This window comes from Panthera pardus, unplaced genomic scaffold, assembly GCF_024362965.1.
Source record: "Panthera pardus isolate Hobbes unplaced genomic scaffold, ASM2436296v1 HiC_scaffold_20, whole genome shotgun sequence".
Lineage (NCBI taxonomy): Eukaryota > Metazoa > Chordata > Mammalia > Carnivora > Felidae > Panthera > Panthera pardus.
The window spans coordinates 33,777,526-33,790,464 of NW_026526766.1; the positions used below are offsets into that span (position 1 = coordinate 33,777,526).

Sequence of the window (12,939 nt, forward strand, 5' to 3'; positions counted from 1 at the left end):
TAAATACTATCTTATGGACAAGATGAGCCCTGCTTCTTACCTGGTGTTTGAAAATTAAGGCGCCTCAGTTCTACTGGGTCTGTTGGATGGTGTGAAGGGACCTCCTTACTGTTGGGTATGCTGCTCTTTCTAGAGTCAGACTCTGCCCTCTTCCTGTAGGGAGAAAAATTTTTTAAAAATGTAAGAATACAATAAAAAAGCAATTGAAACGTTTAAAAAGCTCCCAACTTTCTGTTTTACAACCATCTGACAGGTCAGTTTTGTGACCCTGTTCAGGTTGCTTTACCTCTCTTGGCATAGACCATTTCCTCAAGTCTAAAATATTTGCTTAAGTGAATGATCTCAAAGTCCCCCTTCAGCTCTAGAATTGAATTCTTCACTGCCTCTGCCATTAGGCATTAAGGGGGTGTTGGAGAGATATGCTTGAATGCTGATGGCTACAAAGTGGGTCTGCACTGAATTTTCCCATATGACAGACAGATGCAGTAAGTGTGTTCTAAGATTCCAAGCTAGCACCTAGAAGGAGAATTAGCACTACACAAGACCAACATCCCCTTTCTCTTTCAAATTAAAAGAAAGAAAAATAGTGTTGGCTGCTTATGATGTTAAGCTGTGATTAATATTTCATTAATGAAAGTCAATCACAGAAAGATCAGAGAAAAAGTAATTTCACCTACTGGGTAGTCTCACTCTTCCAATGATCATTCATGGCATATGTGAACCATTAATAATGCCTTGTTATAAGTAATTCTTCACACAATGCATTTCATCCTTGTTTTAATTACTATCTACTAGTTTTATTAAATAACTTTGTTTAGGGTGTGATAATGTAATAGTAACAAATGTCTATGCAAGGAACATCAGGTTTTTCTTCATAAGATTTCTTATTCATTTTTTTCAAACCTTCCAAAACGCAGAGTGCTGCCTAAGTATTTTCTTTAAGGTTAAATTAGATTAAAAACTCAAGAAATGGAGACCTTTTCAAGCAGTGCTTTATTCTGTATTTATTCAAATACTGACTCCAGCAATCTCCAGGCTACAGTCGTAATCCTTGTGTCCACCCCTGTTTAAAACAAAGACATTCTTTTTTGGGGAAAGGGGCACAGCGGTGCTCAGGAACACTCCCTTGTTTTTCTGATATGACTGTCTCACAGCTCATTAGTGTTGCTGTGGCAATGGGATCCCATTGAGTGCCACCCAGGTCGTTCCATGGTAAGCCAGAGGGCTCCTGTTAAATAGCCTTTCTTTCCATCTCTGCTCATCTGTATAAAATAAAACTAACCGGGGGATGAAGGGAAGATTGATGCAAAAGGAAAGCACACTTGATTTGCTCAAGTGCAATGCCTTCGGCAAAAGTGTGTTAATGGAATGAATTTTCTTGGGTGAGTTCTGTTAGACACCTTGCTCTCTCAGAACCTTGGATTAACCTGTCTCAGGATTTCCTGTTTCTACCTGAAGGTGTCAGGTATAGCCTAAGGACAGAATGCATTGCCAAGCTATGCCACGAATCAGAGGTGAGCACTGAATGTCAGGTGTGCCAAATGTACTGGCAGTTCCAGTTGTATGGAGTGGAAAATGAGAAGCAAAGTAAAAGCAGAGCTGAGGGCTGACAAGAAAGATGTGAGAAGAAAGAGAAAGAGTGGCTCAAAAGACCATGTGAAAGAAGGACATGGTGACCAGTTTCAGAATGGAAAATGCCACTATGATTAGGCTGTGGTTATATGACTCATAGAGATTCATTTTACCAACAAAGGTATAGAAGCTAAATGGGCTCACGAAATGCCATGGACTGCTAGTCAGTCAGTCCCATGTGTAACAATCATACACTTGGCCTTCTCAATTCAAGGGACCCAGTGGCCCTCCTTAAACTTCTTTTGTTCCAAATGAGCTGGCACAGATGCATCTCTTTACTGATGTGCCAGACATAATGATTAAACCCTGAATTTTTATCCTTTCTCAAAGTGGCCCCACTGTCTTTCTTGCGGGATTATGGGGCCAGATGTAGAAATACCTGGGCAAGGAAACTGGGTCACTCTTGCAGGTACTGTGGAACATGCTCCTTATCTTTTCACTGAGGCCAAGCTGAGTGACACTGAGACAAAGGGACAGAAGAGAATACTCTCTAAAGAAATTTAGTCTGTTTCTCTGGCGCCAGGAAAGGTGAATGTCACATCTTGTTGCCCAGATGAATCTCAGAAAACCCAAAGCTTGGGACTAAAACTGCCATGTATAGTTGTGACAAAGTTGGGGGGGGGGTCCTGACATTTAATAACTAACTTTTCCCTGACTTTATCTGTTCAAATAAATTACTTCCATGATCTCAGACTCAAAAATCCTATAGCCATCTCAGAAAACCAGCTATTTAAATTTCTTTTTTGCTTAGTTTAGTTCTGGTGATCACAACGTGGGTATTGGCTGCCCACACTTTCATCACATTATTTTTAAACACAAATGTGCTAAAATGGTTGTTTTCTAACAGAAAGGATTTCTAAGAAATGTTTGCAAGATGAAGAGTTTGGTCATCATTGGTAATAATGATAAATAGCTTTAAAAATAGAATTTACTGCCATAAAGGATTAACTAGTATATGAGGGTCTAAATCAGGCCCTACAGGAACGTCTGTGGTCATATTTTTCCCGATAGGTTTTCAGAAGTCTCATTATTCACATTTTCATTTTCAACTAGAAAAAAGTGAAGAATAGTGACTACAAGCATATTTGAATTTTGCCTTGCTATTTTATTTTTCCTGTTAAGATTATAAAGTCCTGTTATAAGCTTATTTTCTGCAGAGAGAAATATGTACTACATGCAGGAGGTATATGGGTGAAAAGGAAATGCAAGATCACATGACATTTCAGATATGGTGGAAACAGCATCATGAAAATATGTGGTGGTTTGGGATGGGAACCACATATAACAAAGATGCTACTTTGTGGTCTAAGGGTTTTTTTTATCTTCACTTAATTTCACCTTGGTCTAAGGATGAGATATGAATCTACTTACTTAGAACAAAGATATTCAGATATATGGGCAAAGGCTTTTGGAAGAAAGATGCATCTATCTGAAATCCCTACTTTGGCTGAAAAACAAAACGTATTTTGCATGTGTTTTTAGGTGGATTAATGAAAACCAGTGATATTAAAAATAATTTTTAAAAAAAGATACCCTACAGAAGTACTAAGTTACCTATGAGTAGAAGTGTAATGTAGCTTACTGACCAGTATTAAGTGATTTGGGGAAAATGATACAGCCATGGTTCTCAAACTTTAGCATGCATCTGAATCCCCTGGAAGGGATTACTAAACTATAGACTGTTGCACTCACACCTAGAGTTTCCGATTCACTAGGTCTGGGGTAGGTAGTCTAAGAATTTGTATTTCTCTCAAGTTTCCAGGTGAAGCTAATGATTCTGCTGCTGGTCCAGGTAACACTCATTGGGAACTAAGTGGAATATAGAACTGGGAGGACTAGACAACTGAGATGAGCACTGAGATCCTTTTCTTAGTTTAAGTTTCATCAGAAGTTTCTACCTGTCAATATAGATATGAAGATAGACATACATATAGATATGTTAGAAAAGTAGGTTTGATTGGACCAGTCCTTCAATAATCACACAGATAGCTAGTGCTATTATTATTATTATTCCTCCTCCTCCTACTACTATTGCTGCTGCTGCTGCTGCTGTTATTATTTGAGTCTGGAAAGCATGGAAATAATTTGGAATGATGTCAGAATTTTCACAAATGCATGGCCGTCAATATTTACAGGATATTAAAATACCATTAGTGCTCTTGTATTGGGAGGTGACCTCAGATCACACTTAAAAGCCAATCTTAAGTAAAAACAAACAAAACAAAACAAATGTCTTAATGGAACACCTCACATTTCTTTTCTGTAGACACATTAACACATACAAATGCTCATACAAAATGCAGACTGGTTTCATTACCTTCTAAATTTGGCTTTACATAAAGATAATTTGTTATTTATATTTATATAGAGAAACTAATTTATTTCCCTCAGAATCATTTCAGTACCAATATTTTAATATTTTATATATCTAGGCTTTGTCCATCTTCCACCTGCCAGGTGACGCCTTTTATATCCAACCTCCACCCTCACCCCCTCAATACTTCCAATGGCTACCAGTGTCTTACTGAGCATTAAAGGGATTTGTTCTCTATTCCTCACCTGTCAGGTTTACTGCTCCATTTTAATGCAGCAAAAAAAGAAAAAGAAAGGCTCAATGTTAGTTGGCCAATGGTAACAAGAGTAACTATGACAACGAATATTTAAGAAAAACTGCTCATAAGCAGGGCACATTAACTGACACACATTAGGAAATGACAGTGTATCAAAACATTTAAAGGACTCTAATTATGAGTTGAATAGAGGATATGAGGGTACGTAACTAAATAAAGCATTTTGTGCACATGTTAATGTCACATTCGCTTATATCTACCAAGCTACAAAATATTGCCACAATTAATTATATCCCAGAAAGTGATGATAGAGATATAATCTGACTTTTATAAAACATGCCATGAGGAAAATACTAATGTACTTAATGGAAATACAACATAATTCCATGTAAGAAATGTGTTCATCTAAAACAAAGTCTTAAGAGGTGTGTTATTTCTTTAATGATATAAGGTATCTGCAAATCCACTGAACTGCACAAAAATGTGCACAATGGTAGAATACACTATGAGGTAATAAAGTGGCAAAAATGATTTCTTCAAACTCGTTTTGACGAGTAAGGTTATTATAAATCTTTTCTCCAATAAAAGATCAAATATATTTTCAGTTTTGGAAAAAGTAATACTCATCATTATAAATCTACAGAGCATGACCCATATATATCACTGGGCTAATCTTGAAAGTATTTTATTACCAGCCATTGACATGACAGATATTTTCCCAGTCAAAGAGGTGCTCCTGTCTGTGAACACATCTAACTCATGCTCATGTGATAATATGTAGATTGTTTAGATAACTATGTTCTTTATGCAGAGAGCATAACTATTACCTGAAAAGAATTAATTTGAACAATCTAAACAGTGAGGCAAATTTCAGAGTTTTTAATGAGTTCTCAAATGCAAAATAGAGAACTGAGTCTACCTGAATGTCAATGAAATATATACCCAAGTTGCTAAAGTATCTAGCTTAGAGATAATCCAGTCTATCTCCTTTCAAAAATACAAAACCCACATTTAAATTTTACAAACACACACATACAAGGTGAATAATGAAAATGATATCAAAAATACTGTTTTTTTTTATTCTTAATTTTAAAATGATTTACCTAGTGTTGTGGGTCTTAAAAATCCTATGTATATATGTTTCTAACTTCCTTGTTTTTAATCAAGGAGATCTTTAGTGAATCATCATAGGATAATCTGTTTCTTTGGATGGAAGAGAACTACTTAGTGAATTATCAGTTTTGTATATTAAAATGTTAAATAATCTGATGAACAAATGCATAGCTAGTGCGTGATTCACCCCTCTTCCACAGAAATGTCAGACTCACCACACACCCAGGTACATATTTGGTGCAAGTATCTAAGTTTGAAGGCTTTGGAAGCTTATAAATTTAAATTATAGGCTGAGGATTTTATTAAAGCTCTTGCCAGTCAAGATGAAGGTGATAGTGCATGATGGAGTAAATAAGTGGAGGGGATTGAGTTTGGAATTTGTTTAATGCCATTGATTTGTATAAATTTGATTACTCAATATTCCTCTGTGCCATGCACTTTACTAGGCATAAGGGCTAAGTGTAAGGAAATGACAGCATCCTTGACCTCTAGTTTAGAGGTGGCAAGAAAGACAAGAAAATGGGAAAATCTAGTAATGTGGTAGGTTCTGTAACATTAGATAAGTGGAAAGTGCTTTAACAGCATAGACAATAGAACCCTAGGGCAGCCTGAACTGGTAGAGAGAATAGAGCAAGAAGCAGGCACCCAGAAAAGCTTTTCGTTTAGGTGGGCATCTTAGTTTACTACTAAAGGATGTTTTAGAGTCAGTCAGGCCAAGAGGAGAGGCTGGGGAGACAGAGGAAAGGTGTTTCAGGTATATGGAAGGATCTACTCAAAGGCCAGAAGGCAGAAACAATTGGACAATCAATTGTCCAGTGTGGTTGGGCATGGCAGCATATATCTCCATAGCATCTCAAAATATCCTGATCTGTATTTCTTTCTTTGATTACATCTTGGAAATATGTAAAGTTGATACAAAAAGAGAAGACTAACAAAGCACAGACTACAGAGAGCAATCTTGGATCTACAGGAAAAGCTTGAAAAGCTAAGGCCTGTGTTTTAGTCTCATCTATTCCATGGCCTTCATACATGAACATCTTCAGGTGGGAATGGAAAAGATTTCCTTGGTCTATAGTATCTATTTAGGTTAGACTATTTCTATTTAAGGATATTAGTTTCGTCTAGATAGTGCCTGAGATCTTTACAAGCTCCTAATCCATATTTTCTTTTTTTCCATGGTACATAGTAAATACTCCTCATTCATCTTGAAATGCTTTTCCATAGAGTCAGGTTAACATTTTATTTTAAGTATCTTCTATATAAGTAATTCCTGGACTGTTCTAACACTAATAACTAAAAAGCCTTACACATGTAACAAGTGTACAGGGTAGAGGGAGATCTAAGAGTGTTCATTTGCTTTTTCTTTTCTTTTCTTTTTTTGTGGGGTGGATGAATGAAGGGCAACCTGGAGTCATATTAAAAAAAAACATACACATACTGGACGCAGAAATAATATAGCAATAGAACTATTAGGTGGTGTTTTAGGTTCTCAGATTATAGAGCATTATTAAAAGGTCCAATTATCTAGTCTACCCACTTACTTTATAAGTGAGGCAACTGAGGCCCAGAGTGTTAGCATGACTTTCTATCACAATTAGCTACCTACTCACAGAGCTGGAACTTAAGTTTCCTGATTCCTGATTTTCTGATTAGTGTTTTTTTAAACCTTGATACCATCTTATCTCTGTAATTTACATTTTGAAATATTGCATATATCACATATAGACAACAAAATAAAAAAATAGGGCAAAATAATCCATAACACTAAAGACCTACCAAATATATTTTAATTTTCTGATGGTTCAGTGGGTATTGTAGGGTCCTTACAAAGCCTCAGTTGATGTTGTTTTGTCATTGGTTATCAATGTATTATAGGTTTACAAATTACTAGATTAAAAATAAAGTAAAATAAATACAATGCGAGATAAAAGAGTGTAATGGTTCCACATTAACATAATTAATAGGAATAAGTCTCAGTCTTCTCACACAGATCTATAAAATATTCTTCTTTATATGGACAAACCATCCATAGCTATAGACCTACTCTTAAGGCAAGTAGTTTTGTAAGCAGGTGTATGTGATTAGGTGGAATTATCAAGATAATGTGAGTTGATAATATTTAATATTAATAATGATAATAATAATTGTATATTCAATTCTGAGTCATTACCAACAACCTATGTGTAAAATGAAAGGCAGCCAAAAAGAGGGATGAAGTATTTATTATATAATTAACTTTGTTCAGAATCCAAGCTATAAAAGACACTATTCATTGCCTGCAGAAGATTTCCTCTTGAACTGCCTCATGATAATCAAGAAGGACATTGTTGGGTCTACTTGAATTTCAAGTCAGGAATGTTCTTTACTGCTGAAGCAAGCATTTCTATTTCAGAAACGCTTCATGGGCCTTCAGATGGTTAGCTAAATATACTTGGCATTCGAGGATGTGTGCATTTCCCAACAATTGCATTAGACGATGCTTACATATGCACACACTAAAATGCAACTCTATTTTAACAGAGTCATAAAATCTTTAAATGTGATGCCTTTTTTTGAAGGATTATAAAAAAATATATAACTGAGCTGAATTTTTCTTCAAGCACATGCACATGCGCAAAGGAACAGTTAATTACAGATCTTTAAAAAATTATCAAGGTTATAATCCTATTTCTTCATATTTACATAACTCACAAATGCCCTGCACGTTTCTGTTAAGTGACATGATAATGATAGCCAGATATAGCAGAATGAAACACAACTTAAAAAAAATAAGGCAAGCATTTTGTCCATTTTGAATAATCACAAAATGTCATGTGCCATGATCTAGAAATGCAACCATAAACAAGCACTTTCTGATCTGACTCTTACAGTAAGATTTAGCCACCTAAATAAATATCACAGAAAGCAATGATAATTCTACTTTAATCTTTTATTATTGTATTATCTTCTGGTAATAAGTGTAGCACATGAGCAGCAAAGGATACCAGTTCCTGTTTGGACTCACTCAGGATGTTATTGTTCAGGGCATGTGGGTAGCTTGTGCTCTCTGTGCTTACTTCTTACACAAGAGAGGCAATTAAATATACACTGATACAATATGGATTGGAATGGAGAGACTGAAACCATTATCTATGAGGAGAGATTGGCCTTCAGTTACCTGTCTTTTAAGCTATTTTATAGCATGGATAACGGAGTGATGGCAGTGATCAGGAAACCAAATAATGATGGGTATTTCTTTCTTTCTTTCTAACTCTAAAATAGAATAGGCAATTTAATAGGTTATGGTTATGAATTTCTTTAGTTTTCTTTAGTTTAGTTTTTTCTTTTCAATGCTCTCTTCACACTGAAATAGAATACAGTCTCATAAGAGAAAGTTGCAAAGGACAAGTGTCTTGAAGGATATTTTTTTGAGTTGAGAAGAGGTTATAAAAAAAAAAGATTATTCCAGGAACATAAGAACATACTTAACAGAAGAATAAAGGTAGAAATAATTAATGTAAACCCAGTGAAGGGAGCCAGATAAATAGGATAAAGATATAATGGAAGTAAGATTATCAGATTAAGTATGTCAGCAAGAATCAAAATGAAGACATTCTCATTTGATTTTGCAAGTCAAGGTAATGAGAGGGGAGAAAGAGAGGGAGAGAGACAGAGGGACTACTTTATAGTACAGGGAAGTGGTCATCTTCACAGGAGCGTTCTTAAAGGTGATACACCACAAAGAAAAATGGGAACATAGGTTAAAGTTTCATAAAAATAAAATTTGGATTGGAAAAAAATAAAAAGTGACACAAAGGAAGATAATTTAGAATTTAGTCAGTCTACATGTTTATGAGTTTGCATTATATATGTTAATACTTACAATTTTATATATTTTGGTATTATATATATTTATTAACTTTTTACCATTTATTTATTTTTGATAGACAGAGCACAAGAGGGGGAAGGGCAGAGAGAGAAGGAGACACAGAATCTGAAGCAGGCTCCAGGCTCCGGCTCCCGGCTCCTGGCTCCCGGCTGTCAGTGCAGAGCCCAATGCTGGGCTGGAACTCACAAACCGCGAGATCATGACCCGAGCCAAGTTGGATGCTTAACCGACTGAGCCACCCAGGCACCCAGGTATTACATATTTTTTTAAGTCTGTAAGGATTTAGGGAAATAATTACTAATGTCCTCTTTGCAACTGACTAGTCAATGACTGGGGGGAAAAAATCTTGGTTACCGTAATAGAGGCAGAAATAGAATTGAAAAAGAGTGGAAGATCAGAAACTATGGAGTAGATGTGGATTCTTTGCATCCTAATTGTAGTGAAAAGACACTAAATCAGATCAGTACTTGGGAGTAGAAGGACTGAGGTTTTACTTTTAGTTTTTTAAAGGAAAATGGTACCTCACATTCCTTATTGGATACAATTGAGAATTAACTATTGGAACAAAGGTTATAGAAAACAGAAGAAAAAAAATTCATTCTCTTCCTTATTTTTCCTTGTTTTGTCTTTAAATTTTAGCAACTTTCAGGGTTTTGAGAAATAGCTACAGGAAAAAATTTTAGCTCAGGTGCCCATTAGACTTATGAAATGGACATAAATGTGCAAATTTGTAATATTATTTGTAAAACCATGTTGAAATTGAACAATTAATCCACAGGAATCTACCCCCAAAAACAAAAACACACTGTATACACTGTATGTTAGCCAACTTGACAATAAATATATTAAAATAAAAAAGAAAAAGTAAATTAGAAAAAATAAAATTCATTTGAATCCCAAAGAGCAAAAAAAAAAAAAAAAAAAAAAAAAGAGCAATTAATCATCTAAAGCAATTAAATACAAGCTTGGAATTATCTGCCTATGAATGTACTCATGTTTCAAAAGCCATACAAAGTGCTCCTAATGCATAAAGTAGCTGAGAAGACTGAGGCTAGGATCCATGAATGCTGGGCAACAAAATCTATATCACACACTGAATGAGATTTTAAAAAGTGCAATCTTTACATTTTGTTCTAATCTAATGAAAGCGTTTTGCAGTGATTACGGGGGCTACACTGAAGTATTTCATTAACAGCAACCAGCCACATAATGTCCATAGAAGAATTACCAAGATTGTAATATAAATATTGGGCAAACCTACCTTTTATAAAGAAGGATAGCTATGACAATGCAGATGATAAAGACCACTGCAAGGACTGGACCTACAACCCAGATCAAGCCTTCTTCTTCATCTGTGATTGGCTGTGGATCCAAATCCATTGACACAACGGGGTCAGAGTAGGGACTGGTTGCATACATCTTCTGAGGAAAAACAGAGTCTATGTTACTTATAAACTAATGGCTTTCTAGTGTATATCTTTAGCATTAGAAGAAGCAAAAATTTAGAACTTAGGATTTGATGTTAAGTGTGTGAAATAACATCAGTAAAAGAAGGAGGGAGGGAAAAGGATGAGAGAAGAGGTGGGAGATGAGGAAAGAGGAAAAAGTAAAGAGGTCTTGCAACCTAAATTTCCTTGCAGAGTGAAGTATTTTATAATAAAATCATTTTTGATGGTATAAATTAGTCTGCAGACACATCTTCATTGGGATCTATAGATGGCATATTAAATGGTCTTACCAAGTATAAAGTACCAGCAATTAACTGCTCATAAAATGTTCAGTGAGTATTTACATTGTGCCAAGGTGTTATGTGCTGTGTGAAAATCAACAGAAATATTATAGCTCCAGCACCAAAGCATTATCACCCAGTCAAGGAGACCAAATTTAAAAAGTAAACATTTACAGGGAAAATGTCAGTATTTCAGGAAGGAGAAATGGAGACCTGTAGGTCAAAGGGTACAAAACCTCAGTTATAAGAAGTTCTGAGGACCTAATGTACTGTATGGTGACCATAGTTAATAATACAGTATTATGTACTTGGAAGTTGCTGAGAGTAGATCTTAAGTATTCCTCACCACACACACACACACACACACACACACACACACACACACACACAGAGTTATGTGAGATGCTAGATACGCTGATTATCTTGTTCTTGGCAATCATCCCACAATGTATATGTGTATCAAAACATCATATTTTACACTTTAAACACATAAAATTATATATTTCAATTTTCCCTCAATGAAGCTGGGAAAAAATAATACTTGCTGAAGGAATTGATTTTGTTTTTATAACATCCTATTTCGTTCTGTCCCATTTCAAGGCTCTCTTAGTATTCTCTTGACTCTGCCCACATGTAGGGGTCCTAGTTTTTCCTTTTCCAACAGAGACCAATCCATAGCCATCGGCTGACCCCCTTTCCTGCCACTAGCCCCTCATCTCTTCTCACTCCAGTACCACCACTGGTCCGTTATCTCATTTGCTAAATCTAATTGTCATTATTCAGTCCCTTCTAGACATCTTTTCTAGATTTGGCACAGTTGACTGAGCCTTCTTTAAAACTCCCTACACTGGTTCTCCTAATTCTGTACTCAACTGGTCCCATCCTAATCTTGCCAACTGATCATGTCCTGCTGAGCTGACAACCTCTGAATTCATCCTGTGTCAGTATGCTTAAGGTTTATTTTCTGCTAGTCTTTCTCTCCCTTATCTGGCAAGGCCATTATTAGCTTTAACTACCAACTTCTATGAAGATTACTACTTGATTAATGTTTGTAAACTCAGAAACTCTGGAAGTCACAGACCTTCATTTTCAATTATTTTGAGAGATTCCTACATTTACCTGCAAGATATGAATCGCATGTGTTATTACCCTGATTCCTAGATATACCGTCCTTCTAACTTGCTAATTTTTCTCACCCTCTACTTAGGAATGAAAACTACTGATATTATTTTGCCAATGACCCTCTAGGTCGATCTACCCTCTTTCCAGTCTCATGGGTACTGTTTTTTTTGGGACCTCATTCATGCCTATCCAAACCAGAGCAAGAGTTTCTTCCTTCCTCTAATATTCTCTACTGCTGCTAGAGTTATTATCCTAAACCACAGCTGTTAAACCTTCAGGAGGCTTTCTGGTGATTCCTAAATAAAACCTAGACATCCTAGCATGTATCTTGAGGGCTTCCATGATTTTGTTTTCAACTTCTGTACCACATACAACATTTTCCATCACAGTGAGCTTCTTGCCACTATTCCCCAATGACTCTATTCTCTCTCTTAACCCTCTCAAAAGTTCCACAACATCTGTCTCCTGAAATCCAACTATTTTCCAAGGCTCCACTTACCTATGGTTTCCAGTGATGTTAACTATCTTTAACTGGAAATAATCAATCATTTCACAAACTATAGGTAAAAACAATTAAAAAAAAATTAGGTAGTCCTTTATTTCTTTTATTTGTCCTTTATTCCTCTTTGAATGGTATTCATCACACTCCATTTTCTGTTTTGTGCATATGCCTTATTTTCTTTAATGAAACTGTAAACTTCTGGAAGGTAGGGATTTGTATACCATTGTATACAATGTGTTTGGATTTGTGTTTGGATACTTAAAGCAGCTAGCACAAAACTTTGCACTTAGTGAGTTCCCAGCAAATCTTTGTTAAATAAAATAAAATGTTTGTCTTTTCAAATGGCTGACATTATCAAGGCATGAGAGAATAGTCTCATTTTTCCATGATTAGGAAGTATATT

At 35.7% G+C, this 12,939-nt stretch overlaps 1 protein-coding gene across 34 annotated transcripts in view; it reads right to left on the reverse strand.

Moving 5' to 3' along the window:
* PTPRD (protein tyrosine phosphatase receptor type D) overlaps positions 1 to 12,939 on the reverse strand; it is a 1,374,111-nt gene that overhangs the window by 124,738 nt on the left and 1,236,434 nt on the right. For 17 of the 34 annotated variants that reach the window (XM_053907924.1, XM_053907923.1, XM_053907918.1 and 14 more), the window contains 3 exons: positions 10,445 to 10,605; positions 4,192 to 4,206; positions 41 to 153 (listed from right to left, as the gene is read on the reverse strand). In XM_053907924.1, the coding sequence (XP_053763899.1) occupies positions 41 to 153; positions 4,192 to 4,206; positions 10,445 to 10,605 (289 nt within the window). The remainder of the gene's footprint in view (positions 1 to 40; positions 154 to 4,191; positions 4,207 to 10,444; positions 10,606 to 12,939) is intronic. The other 17 variants (XM_053907920.1, XM_053907919.1, XM_053907911.1 and 14 more) reach the window with 5 other exon arrangements.